The sequence below is a fragment of the Anopheles gambiae genome, chromosome 2 (assembly GCF_943734735.2).
Source record: "Anopheles gambiae chromosome 2, idAnoGambNW_F1_1, whole genome shotgun sequence".
Taxonomy (NCBI): Eukaryota; Metazoa; Arthropoda; class Insecta; order Diptera; family Culicidae; genus Anopheles; species Anopheles gambiae.
In genome coordinates, this window is record NC_064601.1 from 49,084,767 (window position 1) to 49,107,261 (window position 22,495).

Below are 22,495 nucleotides of genomic sequence, written 5' to 3' on the forward strand. Positions count from 1 at the left end.
GTTCCTCTGGCGAGCGGACGGATGGCGGCTGGTCATGGAGCTACGACCTGAAGCTGGCTCACGAAATTGGTGAAGTACGGTTTGGTGCGGAGGAACGGAACTCTCTTTAACGGAGAGATGGTTGATGGTTGGTTTAGGTTTTTTTCGTTCACCGAGCTAGCCCTGACCTCGGTTGCTATATGTTTGTGGATAAATAGCTCAAAAAGGGAAAGAGGGAGAGAAAGAGACAAAGAGAGATAAAGCCATCTTCAAGTCTCGACATAGAATCTGTTGGATGGAAGCGATGACATGCAGCGGACATTTGGTGCAAATGGCTGACGGGGAAGATGTTTTTAATCATGGAAAAAAGATTATCCATCTTTCATTTAGGAATTTGGAAATATAATTTAATGAAGAAATAAAAGAGTTGTGAACTTGTACATTGAGTTTCTTGTAAAAGTAAATTTTATATGGACAGCCACAGCTCTCTAATAATGTTTGGTATGGTTTGGTTTGGTTATGTAAACCATGTTTCTTAAAGAAAATTGTATAATTCATTAAGATAAAGTAAAAAGTAAAAAGATATCAAGTATTTGTATTTAACTGTGATCAAGAATATTTTAGAATGTTGTTAATTCTCTCACGATTGTTGTAGTTCGTATTGTAAACATTGTTAGAGGACATCTAATGTTAGAGAGAATCTTCCAGCTTAAAGAAAATCGATATAAAATAAGCAATGTGAAAAATTAAATGTTTTGATAGTAATCACGCATAAAATTTCCTAAGTCCTGATGCTCAGTATTACAACCTAAGGATGATGGCAAACTTAAGCTCCCCTTATGTTTTATACAGAAGATATACTGCTATAAAAAAAAACATTTCATATTATTGGACAATCGCTAGTGTATGCAAAGTGCCATCGTGTTCAGGGCTGTTGAGTGTCCACCTTGACAGGTCGTCTGTAGATCATAAGCTATGATGATGTACGATGCATCCCTCAACTGGGTGACTCAGTGGATGACTGTACTCAGGTATGGATAGGTTGTCAAAACAAAAACTTTGCTTGGTGAATTATGAATTCGCTCTATCTACATCTCCATCTCTACAGGGGTTTCAAAATAAGGGTCTTTAGAAAGAACATGTTTTCTGTAAACACCATGTCCTTGAATAAAATAATTGAATAGTTAATATTACGTTTATCGCTGCTATGTCATATTTTTTTGAATATGCTGAATGTATTAATGCCAATTGCATTCATGGTGTTGACTAGATAGGAATAGATTTTTTTTATAATTTCATTTATGAAGCATTTATACTTTTTTACTTTTCTGTTGTACTTACTATTATTGTCATTAATCAACCATTGTATTATTGAATCTGGTAAAAATTAAAAAGGTTTAGGCTGGTTATAGTGTTATTGAAGCTAAAAACCACATGAAGCTTAACAATGAAGTTTGTTTAAATGGTTGTTTTTTTTACCGCAATGCTCATAACATACAAAAAGCTAGAGTGAATACGATTGATCAATACTTATAATATATAGGGTTGGATTGTTATTTCTTCAAATGTGCACGGAACCAACGCAATCCATAGCGGGTGTTATAAATACAAGTGGAGCTAAAAGACAGTTTAGCACGAAATGTGCTTGCAATTCTGTGTTTGTGGCGTGGTTTCACATATCCCGTTCGCACAATAGCTCCAGGCACTATGGATTTGAAAAAGCGGAATGTTGTTATTGAAAATTCTTTATCGATCTGGGCTGGCTGGATATTGAGAAGGAAACGTTTGGGATGGACATGGGAATTTGTAATGAGAGTAAATTCATGACCTATAGCTTAGCGCTTTTAGTTTGATGTAATGCCTGTACTTGATTGGATTTGGTCGTGCAATCGAAATGGTTTCGTTCTAAAAAATCGATTTGTAAATATTTGTCATGAGATGGTTTACTTTTTTACATGGAGTATGCAAAGTCTGTATGATTCTTTGCTTTAATCACGCCATACCTTAGTCTTTTGAACTAGAAGCTAAGGCTATTTATGAGTTGTAAATGTCACCCAAACAAACCCGTTATCCGTTTGCTGGATCGATTAACCCATTACAATATTATTGTACCAACAGCTACTAGCACGGGAAAGTATCAAATCTACGAACGCAGTCAGAAAGAGCAACTTTGTCAGCAACCGTTAGCAACACAGGATCAGTACTTATTTGAGTCCATAGCCACTTTTGTTTTGCATATTTGCGAGGCCACCGTACCAAAAAATCTATTTTTACCATCCACTCTCGAACATGTCAGGGTAAGCAGTTTTGGCACGGGTTTATAGCGTATATTAGAACGCCTCCCGCTCAGGCACCACCGCTATCCAGATTATTACAAACCGCGAACGCGAACACATCGCTGACGAGAGACGTGTTTTTCTCCATCGATACGGACGAATGGCCTATCGATGGCTTCTTGCGTGCGACAGCGCATTCATTCGGTCTTTCTCCACGTGTGCGTGTGTGCTGGTTGTTTAGTTAGTCCAGCAAGGTCACTATTGTGACAGCGGTAAAATTTAGCTGAAATGGTACGCTGTTGCTACCCTGCCTGAGGCATAATAAAGCAACATCCGGTGGGATGGAAACAGGATGCAATAAACTTTATATATGATGCTTGCAAATTAATTCTCTCGGTGGGGGTAAACACTCATGCTTGGTGCAAAAACACTAGGATAATATGAAAAGACGTTATGAAGTGAAGAGAGACGGTGTGTGTTGGAGGCTATGATATGAGTGCTCTTTGAGCTCTTCAGCACACTCTTCTTCTTAGTTTCGGTGGTGATGGGCGTGCAAGTCACTTTAATATGTACTTGTTTATGTAGGACTTGTTAGTTTAGCTATACCAGGAACATCCGTCTTTAGCTATCCCCATGAACATGGGGTGCTAGATACATTCGAGAACGGGATCGGTCCTTTCACACCTAATAGTTTTAATATTTAATGTTATTGTCGGTTTTGCCATGAAGAAACAATGTTGTTATCTATCATTGCTGGTTGAAGCTTTTAGTAAGGATTGTTATGTAGATGCTTCTTCTTCTTCTATTTGGCGTAACGTCCTACGCGGACAAGCCGGCCTTCGACTTAATTCATTACCACGCAGCCGGATAGTCAATCCTTGCTACGGAGAGACGGTCCCATTCTAGTTTTGAACCCATGGCGGGCATGTTATTTAGTCGAACCAGTTGACAACTGTACCAGCGCTCTAGATGCATAACGGTACAATTTAGATCAAAATAAGATGTATCTCACTAGAAAGTGCTGATAATATTTCACTTTTTAGGGCATAATTTATTTATATCAATTCGTTCAAAAGTGGTTTTAATTCGTTCGAGATAGTCGTTATGCAAAAACCTCGTTATTATGGAGGCTCTTTTCATGTAATTTGCAAGATAGGTGGAGGCATAAAGGTATAAATAGCATATATGCATAATAACAACTTAAAAATGTTTATAATACTACTATGCCAAGATATTTGTAGTTCACTATTCTTTTGTCATTATTATTGATTGATGTTATTAGTATTTTATGCAATATCTCCCGAAATTGACAATTTCAATTGTTTAGTACACTTGACTTGCGTGTATAACCAAAGGTTTAGTCTTGGAAAATAACAATGATAAACCGCATTTTATTTGTTTTGTCTCTAAGAAGAGTGTGTGGATCTCCTGTTAGACATTTCCAACTAGGCCTTTTCTTCATTATTGAAATTTAAATTCGATAAATTCTTAGACATCAAATCTTAAAAACACTTGTAGTCGTACGAAATGTCACAATGATAACAATTGTGAACTTGATTAGGCATCGGCAGCAAACAATATGTCAGAAACGCAAACATGATATTGCTCGTTATGCGAGATTTTAATTGTTGTTGAGCATTTGGAATGCTCGCTACGCGAAAAACTTACTATAAAGGACACTCACTATGAGGGGTTTTACTGTATTTCAACGTTAACCGAGACATTTTTACAAGCTTTTCTCTACATGCAAAAAAAGTTAAAGGCTTCCCTAATTTTCATTTCCCACATCCCCATTATCGTCCAGAACCTGTTATCAGCATAAAAACCGCCCGCTGCCACATTCGTATGATCTATCACTACTTCCAAAAGTGCGCACCATTGCTTTTTGTGAAGCAGTTTCGCCCAGCGTAAAATAAATCTTCCTCTGAGTGCGAAACTATAAATTGCACCTTAAGCCGTCTCCACCAGGTGGCTGCTAGGTGCAGGATCCGATAAGACGTGCTGTGTCCTTGCTTGGTCGCTTACTTCAACACACATAATACCATCCCACGCTGCTGATGATGATGACACGTTGATAATGATGGTTGGTTTGGAGAAGCAAAGCTGTGGAGCAGCAATAAAGAGCTCATTAATACATATTACCTGGTAGTGGTGTTTGGGCGACAGTGGAAGGCCAAAGTATAAAAGTGCACAGGTCGCAGAGTGTGTTCAGCGTCGGATCGCCTTACATTTCTTAATTTGTTGCCCGCATTTCTCTTTTAAAGAGTTAGGAAAAAGTTTCTTGAAAAGTTCCTCTCCTCTTGTCTAAAAATAATGCACGAACAGGGAAAAGCTCTGCGGGTCATATTTTACTATGGAATAATTTAGATAACTTAGCCACGTTGCTGTAAATAATTTCATTTCTATTGAGCTTCAGTTTAAAGTCTACATTTTTACAAAATAACTAACTAACATTGTGCTTTGATTGTAACACAAAGCTTACCCTAAAAACCCTAGTGCGCCGTGCTCTTGAACTCCAAAACCCAAAACTCCCTCGAGACTCATCTTGAGGCACTATCCCATTGTAGCCACGGAACAGCTTACACAGAAATTGCAACTTTTTTGCAACTTCGACTGGTTGTCGAGGGGCTACACAGGGCTGCATGTTGCCCTGTAGGAAGTATTGTATTTTACAGAGCTATTTATCTGTTGCCACCGGAAACGTTGCAAACATCCATCATCGCCCGGTTTGCGGTATAATGCTGGCGCTAATGTGCTCACTGCCTCGGGCACTAACTGTGTCGAAATGGGGGCGTACGGGATAGCTTACATCGAAGAACGCAAGTCTCCAGGCCCGCTCAAGAGGGCAGCAGCTGCAGCACTTGTGGTCTGGCTATGTGCGACACGTAGAATGTGAAGCGTTTTGTGCAGAGCTTCCTCCTTATCACTGCAGGGCGCCGGGATTGTGCTATTGTTCGTATGCTACAGGGCGGGGAAGTGGTTGCTGCTCTCGTCGTACAGCTTATGCAGCCTGCGGGGATGTTTTGTTACGGTCAGCTTTCGTGAGCACCACTTCGCTCAGGTGTGTAGCGCTCCGTACCAGTGGCGTACTGTTTCTAAACAGTGAACAAATAATAGTGACCATTTTTTGATGGTTTGAGGTTGCTGTCGCTTCGCCGTAAGCACTTCTGCTAGGTGTTGTTGTATTATTATAGCGCTTTTGTACTCTGTGGGACTCATTCGCCTCTTTTGCTGGTGGTATTTGCTAACAGTTGTAAGAGTCTTTTTAATTAAACTTGTTTCAATTGCGTTGGTCAAGAACAGTGTATCATTTGAGAGTGAAGTGCTTACCGTAAGCAAATTTCGATGGCCACATTGAATGTGTTCTCGAATTGAAGTGATCTGGTCCATGGTGGAGATAAGTTTTTATTTTATTCTTGGTTCCAGTTTACCCAGAAATGCTATTTTTAGCAAACTTCCCAGTACCGGTTGCGCCTGCCGTCAATCACTTCCAAACTTCCTGCTTAAATTTTGTGGACCGCTCCCAGCGACAAACGACGGTTAGCTTCCTTCCTGCTGGATGCTTTTAAGACAGCAAGACCTCTAGCAGGAAAAAAGGTGACAGCTCGTTCCAGTGTGCTTTTCCGTGCTATTTATAGCGCTTGCCCCGGTGTCTAGGATCCGACGCTTCTTGACGTTTCGCGTCCTTGGTGATGGTGCCTTCGTTTCGACAGTTTTCGCCGTTCGATACAAGCTTATTTGTAAAATGAGCATATGTGTATGTGCGCGTGAGTGTTAGAACATTCGTGAGTGTGTGGGTATGGGTTGTAGGATAAGAAGTTTCCTGGCAAGAAAGTATAAAACCATTTTGCAGCGAGAGATCGTGGCGGTAGGAGTGCAATCATGCTTACACTGCTTCGCAGAAATTTTCCAATAAAAGAAGGCAAAAGAAAATGGGGCAAAAAACCACCACTGGAACCACTGTCCCACATAGTAGGGCAAAGTTTTTGATTTTCCTTCTGCTTTTGCGTTAGCTTTTCTCTACTCTTTGTTGCTGTACTTTTTTTTCTTCTTCTTTTGCTGAGCTCAAGATCGATGCTATTAGTTTTCCAGCTTTTCTAAAGACGAGTGCAAACAACCGAGCGACCGAGGCAAAATCAGCATCACCGTGTACGGGGTTTTCCTGCTCTTTTGAAACGTTCGCCCGGTCAACTCGATCCATTCCGGCGCTGGAAGATGCTCGTGAAGATGGAGTTTTTAAGCTTTAATGAGCACAATCTTTCTTCGATCGGTCGGTAACTGCCGTCCAAGTAGCTTACAAGCGAGCTATTTTTCCTCTCGAACGAGAAATCACTTGATAGCAGATAGTGGCGTCCGCTGCGTCAGGAGCCAAGACCAGCGGCTTGGAGCATTTCTGTAGCGTGAAACGGTGACCAAAGTCAAGCCGAGATTGATGGCTTAAAGACGCGTTCAGTTTCCAGAAGTCTTGGCTACTTTGCTTTATTTGCGTATGCTATAGTTAGGAAGTTTGATGCTGCAGGCAAGTGAAACGCTTATGAAGTGTATGAATCTAACGATATTTTCTTGTTTTTTCTTATGTAATACAACCAGAATGCTTATCTACTTACATTAATAGAACGTTTTCGTAATCAAGAATTCGTGCCGATTTTAAAAAGTTGTTTGAAAAGCTGTTAAACTTATTTGTAGATGAAAATAAAATTGGGATCATTGGAATAAACGATCCAGGCAGACCTTTAGGTGAATCTAACATGCTTGTATGCAGATGCCAATGTTGAAAATTTGAAAACATTAGCTCTAGAGAATCGTTCGATACGAAGAATAAAGTCGATTTGACTAAGGACTGTCTACTTTTAAACCAAAATCAGCCCGAATGTTTCTGAGGTGAAGAACTTTTTCTAGCATCAGGGCGCATTGGTAACAAAATCGTGTTGGCGGACCACATAGCACTTATACTTCATATGGTGATGAATGTCTATGTTATATTTTTAAGATTTATTGTACTAGAACAATTTAACTACCGTGGAACCTGGCTCAATAACATTGCTATTTTTAGCTCAAATCTGCTTTGGTAGTTGTGTTCTAAGTTCAGCCAAAAAACTTGGAAAAGATATTATTTTAATGTTATTTGATAAATCATGTAAATATTATCCTGTTTGAAGAAGCTCCACATTACTTTTTTTTGTAAACACAAACAACATATTTTTTTATTTATTTTTATCAAGTATGATCGACAAATATTATGAGCCTAGGGTGTATCCTAACATGGTGGAATTAAGTTCCTTATTTGTAGCCTGCCCCTGGTATGCAGGACTAATCTTCCTGCTATGGGTAAATCAATCATGTCACTAATATACAGACCCAATAATGGCTTAGGTTCAATAACATGCCCTTCATGGGTTCAAGCCAACAATGGACCATTCCCGTGTAGCAAGGATTGATCATACGGTTGTGTGGTACTGAATAAGTCTCAAACGCCTATTTAGGTCAGCATGTACGCATAACACGTTACGGCAAATAGAAGAATGGCTTAAATCGATGACGATTATTGCACAATAAGAGAAAAATAAAACAAGAAAAAAGTTTATTAAATTATCGTGCATCAAGTTTATTTTCAGATTATTTATTTCAACTTTTTCCTTGAAACGACAACATTAGGACTGAATGATATTATCATTTAAATTCAAGAATTCAAGAAGCAAGTTAATTCATTTTATAGCGAGGGTTAAATCATTTTCAGTGCTGGTAATAAATATAATTAGTACATGTACAATGTTTATGGTATCAGTCGCGCAAGTTGCCATGGTATCGTATTGCTTCGAATTACGGACATTTCATGCATTTTTGGCATTTAATATTTTCATACTAATTCAAATTTAATCAGCTATAGTTCTGCTTACATCAGTTAACTACAACAAACCATCTCAATTTGAGGAAAAATTAAAACATTTTAATAATTTTACTCGACACATTGCAAAATATCATGAAACTGCAACGATATTTTGATTCATATTCCGGACAGTTTCGACTTCATGTTTCATATTACGGACGTTTTGATTCAAATTCCGGACAGCCAAGAAATTTCGTCAATTATCTTGAGTTTTACAAACACAATACATTTTTATTTTATTTTAACTTATTTCAAAAACCTAATTCTGTGGGTCGTTGGCCCCCTCGAACGACGGTCTTATTGACAACGGAAATTGAGTGCGAGTTTTCTCTTGCACTCGTAAATGAATTGAACTGCAGTACTGTTGTGCGAATCGACGATCGTCCCTGTACGGCCATTAAGGCGTTGATCACATATCACATCACATATGTGATTTATTAATATTACTGAATCTTTGTTCTTGTTAATATCACAGTCTAAAAACACAGTTTAAATACGTGTTTTTGAAAATATTAAATACGTATTAAATACGTGTGCTATGAAATTCATAGCACAATATGTTAAAACACTGTTGTTATTCTAAAATGAATGCCGATGTACTTCTATGCTCGTGAATGCGATTATTAGGAATTATAGACAAAATTACACTAGCGTCTGTTTTTTCGCAAAACTGCTAAGAATGCCTCCGGTGGTGAACTGACCAATAGAACATATTTATTTACCATGGCATTAGGGCCTACTAGGAGTCACATACATTTTTAATTGATTCTAAGACATCATGGCAATCATCTAAAAATTTAAAATCGTCATGGTTTGAGATAAAATATGAAGAAATAAGTGAAAAACATCCCGAATGTCCGGAGTTTGAAGCTGTCCGTAATTTGAGACAGAACGGTACTACTGTATCTTACGATAAGTAAATCTATTTACGGCTTTACTTTTAGCTATGACCATTCAGCTTACCTTCTTAATACTTCTAGCCCTAACGATCCTACCGCTGCTCAACATGCAGATTACCTCACCCCGCTTGAACTTAGCTTAGCTCGTGTTGCCGCACCTCGGTCAACATGTTTCCACCGACTGCTTTCTTTATATATTTTCCCTAATACTATGAACTTTGGCTGAGGCAATGTCCCTTGTGCGCAAGTGTATGTGTGATTGGGTGTGTGTTTGTGTATGCTAACTAGCGCTTTCAATCAGGATTTGCTTTCTTATCGTGTCTTCTCTGTGTTTTGTCTCGTTCACAGGATCAACATTAGGCGCCATAATCATCACCGCTTCGCTAGCGGGGATTTTCCTCAACATCTTAATTGGCGCTAAAATACTATTTGATTGCGCCCATCGTTCGACGTCCTCGTCGTGTGTCCGTGTTCGCTCTCAGTGTGAAATCGGAGCCGTAGATGGTTAACATTTTTGTCGATGCTCAAGTTAACGGTGTGCGTTTTTGTGCGTGGTGTAATAGTAGCTTAAGGTGAAAGTGTCACACGTGTAATGTGAACAATTAAACGACGATTTAGAGTGTGTGCGTGCGATATGGTACATGGAGAGGTTCTGGCATCCGCACTGGCGGATGTAATAGTAACCGTCCGGCCTGGTATTTAGGCAAGCAGTAAAGCAGCACATTTCACTCCCGTACCGCTCCAGCGGTAACCTCAGGAAGACAACGCCGAGTACGCTTGCTATAGAGCCATGGAATCGACAGAGACACGCGATTGGCCGCAGAAGAACGGCAGCAACAATATTGATGGTCATGGTGTTCAATCGACGTCCGTCCCGTCCTCCGCGGTAGATTCGTCCGACCCAGCTGAACAGCCGCTCAACAATAATGGCGACCGCAACGACAATGGCACTGGTTGCTGTACCGTTCCGAAGCTGGGCTCGCCGCGTCCATCGAGTCCGGCCGAAAATGGCGAGAGTGCTAATTGCACCCTAATGCGCAGCAATTCCCGTCCCTCGACGGACGATGGCAATCTGCTGTCGCCAAATACGTCCCGGTCCAGCATGTCCCAGTCCCAATCGCCCACCCACCATCATCTGTCGCCGTCCCACCGGTCAGCGCCGGCCGACTCGCTCTGCTCGCTCGAGGAACTGGACGAGGTCGGTGCGTTTTTTGAGGAGCATTCGGCCGCCATCGAACGTTGGTTCCGTGAGCGGGCACCGAACGACGTCGTTGCCAAGCTGCAGTCAATTACCGCCGGGGACACGTCCAAGTCACCAAAATCGCCGCACCGCGCGTCGGTTACCTCGGACCTGTTCCAGCAATGGCTGGCATCGTCGCCGGTAAAGGTACGGTTATATTTCTGGTGGGAATTATTCGGGAAATTTAAAACATTTCATTCTCGCTTACACCACGATTCTAGGCATCATGGAGAAGTTAAAAAAACGATTCAAAATCATCACCATCAGCATATCCTTGCATACAGAATCGAACATCGGGCGAACCTTCGGGTGCGTCCAGCTTCCACGAGCTGCACGGATGGAACTAATGATAATTTATGGTCCTTCCGGGGCCAGCGCCAGCTATCATTATGCAGATTAATTGAATGCATTTTGTCATGCTCAATGTCACCCAGGGTGCGACCCCAGGTGCTACTTGTTGACAGTGTTCGCTTCATTAGGACACGGCACCGGCAAGGAACGGCAGGTTAATTATGGCCATTATTACGGTGGGGTACGCTGGATGGGAATGGAACTCGTAAAGTTTAATCGTCTAATTGGCCGTACCGCACGGGCGCACTGGCGCAGAAAGCTAGCTAGGGGCCGCCGTGGACAAATTACGAAAACTACCGCTTCCGCTTAAGATTGTCCGGTAATGACGGTGAGAGTGCTACGCTACCTTCAGCGTCAGCGGTAAACAATAATGTTTTGTCCGTTGGCGTTTATTTGTCCGGTGAAATGGTCCGGTAATGGAACGGGTAATTTGAGATTGTTTTTTGTTTTGTTTTTGCATGATAATGTAACGGGAAGAGTTGATTTGAAAATGGTACAGTAACTGGCGTGCCATTGACGTCATTGCACTTTGAATTAAATTGGGTGAGCTATTTGACTTTTGTGGAATGTAGTTTGAAAATCGTTCATTTAACGATGATGGTAAAGATGGACACACATTTCACGCTGAGTGAAATTTATGAAAAACTTGGTTCTTCAAAACACACGCTGGGTTTGAAGGGAGTAATTCAGAGATTAGAGTTTGAGCGTCGTGAGGAAAAAAGTAGTTTGTTTGAACAGGCCTTATCCATATCATTGTCTAGAAAATGAAGCAGAACACTGAAATTTTTACAATGTTTTAGAGTTGCTTGCAGTACAACTGTTCACGTTTAAGCAGCGTACGTTACAAAACATGAGCCATGCTTCGTTGTATTGAATTGTTATAAATATTGTATATCTATTAAAGTGTTCCTTTTTTATCCATGTTAATTATCACTTCCAAACTGATAACTACGAAGTGCAGCTTGGACAATTAATAGAAACTTCTTCGATGAAACAGTGGAAGCAAGCATCAATCATGAAATTTTTCAAGTAAAACTGCAGGAAAAAACCAAAAAGCCTTAGCGATATTGGGAATGATTAGGCACATTTGTTCAGACTTTCACAGGAACATATTTTTAATGAGTAAAACATGATGTATAATGCTAATTGCATTAAAAGTTTTTATCGGTTTGTGTTTGCCATCGGTGCTATCTGATGGATAGATACAAGGAAAAACTCTTCAAAGTCCATCAAAGCTTGGATAATCTTCTTCTTTTTGGCGCATCAACCATAGTCGGTGAAGGCGCACTTAATCCATTAGTGGTTATTAGATTATTCGTTTCTATTCAGTACACTCATATCAAGACAGTTAGTCCTGTCCTTTGAGAGCTTGACCCATACATTGGGATATAGCTAGGTCGTTCCAGAGTACCAATGGATCTGACTAACATATTCGGTGCACTAGCCTGGAAGATCAGAAAGGGTTTGCGCCTTCTTCTACCGATATTTTCCTCTGACAGACGTTAGTCACATTCCTCTCGGACGTAATTAAGATGATACTTCTCAAACTAGCTGGAAATTTACACAGAAAACATTCATTAGCAAGAAAAATACATGTTTATCAGGTATACCAATAATTGAAGTCTGCATAAATATTTGCAGCAAATTGGTAACGTTTGATAAAATTCATAAGTTGAAGTTCTACCAAATCGACTAAAACAGGATAAAGGAATGGTAGTCAATTCGGTAAACTCTCCAGCTTTGACGAGACCAAATGGATCCAGGTCCCATCCATACTGTTCTCTCGTAGTAAGAACTGAGTATTGGCCGTGTAGCTAGTCACACCAAAGAAAAAGAATGATAAACCAGTATAAACCAAGATTGATGCTAAACTTTACAACAACAAAAACGTCGTTACGTCGCTATCAACGAATTTAAAATTATCAATTAAAAAACTTCCGGGACGCTTTACCAATACGGAGTTAAAAAAGAACATTTAAATTACGAAAAAAAACAAACTACTCGACACAATAACACTGATTGAAATCCAATAAATCCCTACCTTTAATTTTGTGGAAAAGGATAGCACAAAAGGCTTGTGGGAAAGCGTCCGTTCCTCGATGGTTGCGCACTCACTGTATCACGCCCGGTGCACTATGCATGGGGCGGAACAAAGGATGTGCTGGGAAACAAAAGCATACCTTCATCACCTGTTCAACCGGCACGGATTTTCCGCTTACGGCCTACGTCAATGTTTGTGTATTTTGTGTGTTTGTGTGTGCTTGGTTGAGAAACAGTTGTGTTATTCTTTCCGCGGTTTTACCCACCTCACCGGCTGCTATTATGCCAGGCCCATGTCAGGGTGCGGTTCTGCGTAACAGTTCAAACCACACACAGTTGCCTACCGTTACCGTGCAATACCAGTGCCAGAAAAGACTACTGTATTGCTTGCATGCAGAGCTGTGGGTCGACAAAATTCATCGACTGAAATGTCATACCCTTGAGGTCCCGGTGGCTTATCCGCTGCATCGGTTTGTCAGTTGTGATATCTGCCAGACAGCCGTTCCCATATGGTAGTGTTGCAGCAGCTCACAAGACCGCCTTCGAGAGTGTACCTTGCTCGAGCCAGGTAGACGACATCGGTGGAATGACATGGAACAGGTAATAACCATAACCTAGTTGCCGGTGTTCACCGGACGGGACGGGACGATGTATGATTGAGTTAAACAAATCTCACTTCCGGTCACCGGACGAGGTGTTTACGATGGCAGGCACACCTTCTATCACAGTTTTTGCCATAAAATGCATTGCCCTGTATGATTACCAGTGGGATGTAAATGTCAATGCGTGTTTGTGTGTATGTATGTGTGTGACACAGTTACTTAACAATTCCAGTGTGTGTGTGTGTGTGTTTTAAATAGCTAGAGCACACATAAAACAGCATAAACTAATCGTTACGGGTAGGATATTGGACAACACATTGCTCAGATTGCTTTCTGGTACGTTGCTGCAATGGCGCAAGTATCGTGTTTAACCGTGTGCTTTCGTTCCAATCCTTTTTTTCCAAGCTTTCCCTTCGTTCAGAAGACCCTCGTGTAAAATACGTTTCCCTTTCCGCGGTACTTCTTTTAATTGCTTGCTTGGCCATGGTCCGTGGGTACGGCGTGTAGTCCCAGCTTAATTATCCATCCCAGCCCCCAAGTAAAACTGCTCTGGGAGTGTAGAGACAGACTGACGGGAGGAATTGTTGGGACTACGAAGCAGCTATGCTTACAGCGCCTGATGTAGGCTCTGTTTGTCTTTTGGCTTCTTACGCTTAACCGGGAGCTTTTGAGCGACTGCAACTGAGAAGCGGGTGATTTAATTTATTGGAGGTAAAGTTTTAAATGAGATTTATGAGCCTCAACCAGACGGGCGCGTTGCCAGCGACCCACTGGTGGTCAGGATCTCCGATAGGTTGTTGATTTATAGGATTATTGTCTGTGCTTTGCTAACCTGTTTTTTTGGTGCATAATTCCCATATACAGCAGCTATGCGCCTCCGGCTGTCGTAGTTTGTGCAAAGAGAGTAGCACACAATAGCGGTTGGTAATTTGATTGTCTGTTTATTGCACACTCAATAAAAAAAAACCGAGCAAAGTCTCCAGTGAGAAATAAAGGAAGGATAATAGTGTCCTCCTTCAGCACTATATTAAAGAAGCGACAAGACATGCGCAAGGCGATGATGGATTGACGGTAAAAGCACCGGGCATCTATTTTTACGGTCCACTATTTACACGCCGATGGTTCGCTCTGGTTTGCCATGGTTGCGCCACATTCAAAATAGGACGCAACAGAAACACAGAAACGATATAAATCTTACCAATGTGCTTCCCTCTGTAGTATCGTGAAAGCAGCAGCAGTAGAAAGAGAGAGAGAGAGAGAGAGAAAGAGAGAGAGAGATAAAGAGAGAGAGAGAGAGAGAGAGAGAGAGAGAGAGAGAAAGAAAGACAAAACCCCGATACTAAAAATGAATTAAAAGTGTACAAAATGGCTCTCGGTGGCGATTCAAAACGGACACAACGTGAAGGTAGCGTTGATTGCTTTCGGGCTGTGCGCTTTTCGGTACCGCGAAGCATCAACTGGAACGCGCTGCGGGGCCGTAAATCAAAGCCACACCGAGAAGCTACTGCCGTGGTGGAGAGCAAAAGTTATAAGAGCAGTAGCATAATAAGAGCAGAAAGTGTACATGTTGAAAATAAATCCATCCAATGCAAACGTACGGCCATTAAGGGTGGCGAGGTAGAGGAAAGAAAAGAATGTAGCCGACAGAAAATGGGAAAACCTAGAGGAAAGTCAATTTCGCTCGTTACCGCTGGTTTGGCATGGGTGGCTTAAGCACGACCTAGTAGCAAGCAAGTATGTTTGCAGTACGGGGAAAAGTAAGTTTTTCTATTAGATTTTTCATCTGACAATTGGCTCTACCTTGCCTGCAGTTCTGCTTTTGGTATTACGGAAAGCTCTTTCATCTGCTGCCATAATTTTTATCTTTTTGTGTGATTTAGCTGGTACTTTTTATCTATTTTGGACCGGTTACAGAGAAAAGGCTTTGTACCAATGAATCAACCCTGCTGGTGTGGATTTTAAGTATTTATTTTCATATCCAACTCAACATAAACGTTATTTTCTGTTGGAACCAAACGAGAACTTTGACTTTGCGGTTCCACTTTGGAAAGTAAATAATTTCTTTTGGATCGTAACAGAGCGATATAGATTCTATTGACCGAAGAAAAAAAAGTTATCAATTAGCATTTTTGCCCTTTTACCCAAACTCAACACAATTCCACACCCGATACGGTGCCCCCCTACACTCATCACACATTTCGTAGTTCAAACTTAAAGTGAATAAACTGTTCGGCCATTAGCCATTGTAAATTTGAAAGGAGCATCGTCCTAAGCCACTTCACGCTGATTAATCGCTCCATGGAAACAGCACCTTGCTGTGCAAACTTGCAGGACCGACTTGAAGCGAACGCTTGCTGCTGGTCTACACGCGACACGTTGCGCAATGAAAACTTGCTTCTTCCTCGGGCAGGGAGGTAAAGAACAGCTACCACACAAACTCTTCCCCATCAAGCTTCTCCGTTCGGTTTTGGTGAAACTTTCGATCGCCAACATCGGAACCAACGACGGCAACCGGCCACGAGAGAGTGTTGCGCGAGTTTTAATCGATGCCGTGTATGCCGTGCGGTACTGCCGGGGCAGTACGAAACTTTCCCCGAACTCCGTTCCGTTCCGGCTGACGGTAAACGCACGAATGCGAGAAAAGTTAAGCCATAAATTAAATTAAATTATTTCAGTTGAAGTCATTTGGTGAATTGGTGCGCTCCAGCATCCGGCAGTGGATTCCCGGACAATTGGCGGCCCCGACATTGGGCCGATAACCGGGGGGCCCGATGTTGTGAAGCACCGTTGAGGTTGTACCGTTTTCTGCGCGAACATTTTTGTGTTATCAGGTTCAGGCAGCAAATATGTTTACACAATTTACGTACAGAAATGTTCGCCGAAAACATTCGCTCGCGTTGCGTTGATGGGAGCTCGTTAATGGGATTGTACGGCGCAGATACTAATAATCTGCCAATTATGAAGCAATCCAGCAGGCTTTTCATTCGCCTACCTTGCTGTGTACTGTACCGAATAACAGGTTTAGATACGGCAGAATGGATATTGAGTTTGATAAATTCTTATTCTAATTGCAGCGTGACTTATGAATTTGAACAGCAGCCTAGAGATTGATAAATATTTCATGTAATGTAAATTGCCTACATGTTTTCAATAATTTAGCAAATGAGAAAATAAAATTATATACAGCATTTCAAACAGGTCTACAATTGAACAAAATGTATAGAAAGGTTAATGGACACATGATAAAAAAAACGATGTGAATAACAAAGCTTTACTGCATCTGATGGAATGCATTGTAGCCAATTCGAGCAAAAAACGGAAAAGAAAATAATATTTTACTTGAAGAAACATTTGAACATTATCTTCATTGTTATCAGCTAGCTAAACACGCGTGTGGAATGACTTTAATGTGAGCACACCCAACACTAAACATGCATTTCCGATGTAAGCAGACGCAAGCAGAAATAAGTGTTGAATCCTTGCATACCATCCAATGGCCCTGGTAGCCCAATCACGTTCCTGATTTACGGTGGAAGGTTAGACAGTGTGTCTGGTATTTATCCCACCACGAACGTTGCATTGTTACTCTGCTTTGCTCTATCCGTCGTGGTAAATATTCCATTTCTCGCAGGGACATAACACAACAGAATGTACCAAACGGCAATAACACAAGACCTTCCTGCCAACTGTCATCCATTCCGATCCTAGGCAGCGCTTCTTATCTACTCCTCACCCTACCGTTTCGGAAGCGTATCGTCCGAACGTACGGCTTTGGGTTACTGGTATTGGTGCTTGATGGAGGCGCCCAAAATTGGCTGATAGAAAAGAATGAAAGCATAGATAAAGAATCTTGCCACTAATACAAACCCATTCGCACACCCACACATAAATTCATGTATATTTTCTCTACATCGTTCGTGGCAACCAACTGTGCAGAGGGTGGTGGGCTCGTTACAGAAGCTGGCGACATTCTGACATTCTCATTCCACAGCTAGGAGAGCCCCTTGACCGCTGTGAGTTTGTGTGTTGTCTGTTTGTGTGTGTTTATATGCAGTGTGATAGATGACACTTGTGCCAGTGTGCTTACACTATGCTGTGGGCAAACGATAATAAAGCATGGACACTCAAAACAATGGCTACCAGTGGACAATGCCATGGAGAGATGTTGGAGAAAGGCTGACAAAAAAACCTTACTGCTTGTAAGATACCGCCACCGCCGCCGTCAAGGACGTGAAGCTTGTTTCACTCTTTCGTTTCTGCAGCACGCCACCGCTGCTGTTGATGATAATCAGGCAAAGGTGCCGGCGATCAAGGGTGGTGGCTTTGTTTTGCTCCTGTTTGGCGCCGTCCCCACCCTACGAAGGACGGAGGGTAATTGTCTTCGTGTGGCGTTCGAGCAGTGAACAGAGCCAAGCCCAAGCGTGGGTTCCCCCCGCTGCTAAAGGGGTGCCGACACGAATGTGCCGTACCAGTCGGTGTCATTTCATTTGAGCCGGCGCGTTTTGGCCCCTTGTGTTTGCTCAACCACTTCCTACTGACCTAGATTTACCGCACGCGGATGTAACAGGAAGTGGGCGAGAAAGTGAAATGGCGAACGCCGGAGACAATTTGTAATTCTAGCCCAGCAACTAGCGGACCAGCGCCGGCAGCTGTTGGGCGTGAGTTGGCGAAACTACGTACACGTGTGTATTTGTGACTAGGCGGTTGTGCATGTGTGTCCGCTTTGCCAACGTGACCATGGGAAGGTGTGGTGTGACAACAACTCATCTCACGAGCCGTGGCCAGCTGAATGCGATGTGGTAAATGGAGAAAGCCCTACCGGAGTGTTTCCGGTGTGGAAATGTTAATGAGTTGGAGCGTTTAGCGCTAATTATTGGACAACTTCCAGTTTGGTAAACATTTGCACTGCTCCACCATCCCTTTCCCCCCCGGTGTCCCATTTGCAGATCGTTAGGCGTGTGCTGATAATAGCCTGCGCGGGAAGTAGTTTTTATCCACTTGGGACACCAGTGCTTTGTTGCTTTTTGGAACGCTGTGACGTGTATGTGTGTGTCTGTTTGTGTGAATGTGTTTGAGATTGCATTCTAACGGCTGTGTTAATTGTAGCGTTGTTTGAGAAGAGTCTGCTTTTAATCCTTAAATGGGGATGTTCGGCGTGCTACTAGCGGTCATAAATATTCTTCTCATTGGACAAGCACATAAATACAGGGCAATTTGGAAAGAATTTTTAAAATAAAAAAGAGGGTGCAATATTATTTTCATTGTATGTGTTCTAACTTTATTCGTTTTAATAAACAAATCAGTTCTTTCAATTGTGGAATGTTTAAAGCAGCATGCATATGAGAGTCTCGGAATATTCGACTCTTATAAAATGCCCCAAATATTAATTATTTTCCTTTTTATTTGGCACAACAACCATTATCGGTCTAGGCTTACCTAAGTCCTTTGCTTGGCTGACTATGATAGGACACCCTCGATCCATACGGGATCTGAACCCATGACGAGCGTTTTGTTTAGTCGTGTGAATTGGCGACTATGTGACTACTGGTTGAAAAGAATATTTATATATAGTTGTAATTGAACACTGCATAAAGATCGTTCTACGAGGCATAAAAAAAATCAAAAACCATAACACTTCAGACAATAAAGATAGATGAGTGACGACTAATATAACCTAACCGATTCTATGGCTTTTGTCGATGATCGTCGATAGTCAATAAAGGTCGTGGCGATACTGGGCAACAGGCAGCGTTAAGTAGCGATATGGGCCTGCATGGCACAAGGACCTACCTGCAATGCACAAGGACGAAGGCCGTCTTCGGTTCGAGGAATGTTAATAACATTCCTCTTCAATGCTAACTTTCGAAAGAGTAAGGTCTAAGCATCACAAAACAATCCGAAAGTCCTCCCATAGATCTACTCCAAAAGGTCAATTCGTTGTATACCATAACACTTAATTCACGCGAGCGTCCTAATGTATCACAAACATCTAGTTCTTGAAAGGAACAGGATTTTAAACGATTAAAGAAAATGCCAGTAAGTCTATTTATCCATCTATAAGTTCCATTGGCTCGATGCTGTTAGGAGCAGCACATATGCTGCCCAGTCACTTGCCAGCGCAGAGTCGATATCACCCAGGCAGTACACAGGGAACTGTAACTTAGCCCCGGGGTGAACTCTAACGCTAAAACTCGATAGACTCGGATTATCACCGCCTATGGTAAATTGGATGAAATCCTATTTATGTGGTCGATCATACGTAGTTAGATTGGACCCCTACCTATTTAGGTCTATCGGCGCTTCTTCCGGCGTACCCCAGGACAGCAACCTAGGGCTATACACCTGCTATACATAATTGACTTGTGCACGGTACTCCCGAATAATAGTTGCCTACTCTATGCAGATGATACAAAAATCTATCATCAAATCTGTGAACCAGACGAGCATTTTCGACTACAAGCCACCCTGACTGAGTTTGTCTCCTGGTGCAAGCGTAACGCACTAAGCGTCTGCATCGATAAATGCGCCACAATCTTACTCAGCCGGTCAAGAGCTCCAGCGTTGTTTAATTATACGCTAGATGCTCAGAACCTAAAAAGAGTGTACTGTGTCAAGGATCTAGGAGTCCTCTTGGATGCTAAACTCTCCTTCGAGGAACAGATAGACTAAGTAGTGGCGCTAGTGGCAATCGGCTACTTGGTTTGTTCATTAACATAACGCGCGAACTTCGTGATCCTATGTGTTTCAAGAGCCTGGAAAGACGATAATAGAACTGACTTCACGTTAATGTGTTTGAAATGAGTCCAACCATAACAATATATAAATGTTCTGTTCGTTATCTAAAGTATATTGTAAACAAAATTTGACTCAAGAGGATTTTATAGTCTATCGAATAATAAACACTAAACTAAGCTAAACTAAACATCACAACATGTTATTCGTATGAATACATTGCTTTCAGACAAAGTTTTACGCACAAGAGTATACAACGACATACTCGTTCCAAATTCTTCCATCCTTGGAATTGAATTTGCTTGCTACAAACATATTCAAACTAATTTTCCTACATAACAGTGAACGATTCTCATGTTTACAAACACTAAATTCCTCTGCAATAGATTCAACGTTGAAGTACATGGAAACTGTGCGTACCAACATCAATCATCCCAAATCCCGCCAACCCGGAGAAGGTAACTGAGCATGAGAATAGAATTACATGCTCACCACTTACGCCAATAAGTCCCGGGCCGCAATCCACTCGAACGCTACTAACGAGTTGAACCATTCCAGCACCGGTTGAGTGTGTTCGGTTTTGAAGGTTAGGCAAGCGATTATACCGAGTGCCGGTGTGCCGGACCGCAGCCCGAACTGAGGTACCAAATTAATAAACGAACACCAGAGCTTGCGTTGGCACAGGCATTAAAGGGGTGCAGGGTGGGCACTCTTCTTAGCCGCCAAGGGAACGATTTGTTTTATTCATGAACAACATTCACTCCTTTCCTTGCACCACGCGCACAAACTCCGTCTCGGCTTCGGTCGATTACCGTTTCTGGCCCGGTAAGGGGAAGCACGGCAAAATGCAAACATTGCCAGACGTCATCGTTTTGTTACCATCGGTTTGGTATGGTTTGCCCACAGTTTCCCCTACCCTCTTCCTTCTCTACTTCCGGATGGCGATGAGAGATTCGAAAAAGGAATGGGAGCTTATAAAAATGTACTGAAGCAAAGCAAAGAAAGGAAAAAAGGGGCACAACACACCACATTCCGACCGCATTGTTAACGGTTCGGTGCTTGGGCAAGGTGTGAAAGTGTAATCTGTTGAACGCCACCCTACCAACCACCTGCAGCCATTCCCCCGTCATGGGTGGTGGGACGGACAGTGAACTTGGCTGTCGAGGCCGGGGAACTTTAACCGATTTACACTGACGCTGGTGCGCGCTGACGGGCTGACAGGCGAGCGTCATTTAAAATGCAGCCAACGATGAATACTAATGGTGGCTTCTTCATTCGCTTCGCCATCCACGCGTCCACCACCGTTCATCCCTTGATGGAACTCACTTTGCCAATGCATCGATTTGCTGTGCTCAGCTGGGGTAGTGGGTCGCCCGGGCCGGCGAGCTGGGCGGGGATACTGCGGGCTGACGTAATGTCTCGCTATGCCACGGCGTGTCGTTGATGGTTGTGTTTCGCTTTCGCTTTCACAGAAATGCCGTTCGCCGACCTCCCGGAGCTCCATCTCCAACCGCAGCCATCTGGCCGACCTGGACGAGGGCGAACTGTTCATGGAGCTGATACGGGACGTGGCCAACGAGCTCGACATCGACGTGCTGTGTCACAAGATACTGGTCAACGTGGGCCTCCTGACGCATGCCGACCGTGGTTCGCTGTTCCTGGTGAACGGACCGCCCTCGGGGAAGTATCTGGTCGCCAAGCTGTTCGACGTAACGCAAAACACTCGTAAGTACTAATTGATGGCACACCATTAGAGCGACAGCACCTTTCGTCCCCCACTCAGCTCGGGGGCGCTGATCAATCAGACGGTGTGTTGACGGCAGCGACATCAATCTCCCGAGAGTTGAGGAAAGCTTTACAAGGTGTCGAATTTCAAACGCTGAAAAGTTGCAGTGGAGCATGTTTCAAAGAGGTGCTATTTGCTGCAACATTTTTAAACACATATTTTAACAATGATTCATCGGCAACAATCAAACATGAAAGCAAATAAGATACGAAAAAGAAAGTTTGTTCGCTATCTTGTTTGCTTAAATTTAGAGCGATCCTTTCTCGATCAACCTAGCGAAGTAAATAGTATTTTCATGTACATCAAACGCGCTATAGGATGGGTCAATTCCATCTACCAAATGCACAGTGCCTATGTTTCCGATAAGCTTGAAGAGCAGAGATTCCACTTCATTTCATCCACCTTTGCTTCCATCTTACAGCACTAGACGAAGCCGTCCGGCGCGCCAAACAGGACGAAATCATCATTCCGTTTGGCGTTGGCATTGCCGGTACCGTCGCACAAACGAACGAAACCATCAACATCAAGGAAGCGTACAAGGATCCGCGCTTCAACAGCGAAATCGACCAAAAGACCGGCTACAAAACGAACATCATCCTGTCCATGCCGATCTGCAACTATGAGGGGCAGGTGATTGGGGTGGCGCAGATCATTAACAAAACCAATGGTAAGCCACACTTGGCCACACTTGGTGCGTGAGTCG

At 42.5% G+C, this 22,495-nt stretch overlaps 1 protein-coding gene across 8 annotated transcripts in view; it reads left to right on the forward strand.

The window, feature by feature from the left end:
• Positions 1 to 22,495, forward strand: part of LOC1273943 (cGMP-specific 3',5'-cyclic phosphodiesterase) — a 52,905-nt gene that overhangs the window by 11,805 nt on the left and 18,605 nt on the right. For all 8 annotated transcript variants that reach the window (XM_061650949.1, XM_061650948.1, XM_061650950.1 and 5 more), the window contains exons 3-5: positions 9,390 to 10,428; positions 21,479 to 21,731; positions 22,214 to 22,459. In XM_061650949.1, coding sequence (XP_061506933.1) covers positions 9,832 to 10,428; positions 21,479 to 21,731; positions 22,214 to 22,459 — 1,096 coding nt within the window. In that variant the 5' untranslated portion in view covers positions 9,390 to 9,831. The remainder of the gene's footprint in view (positions 1 to 9,389; positions 10,429 to 21,478; positions 21,732 to 22,213; positions 22,460 to 22,495) is intronic.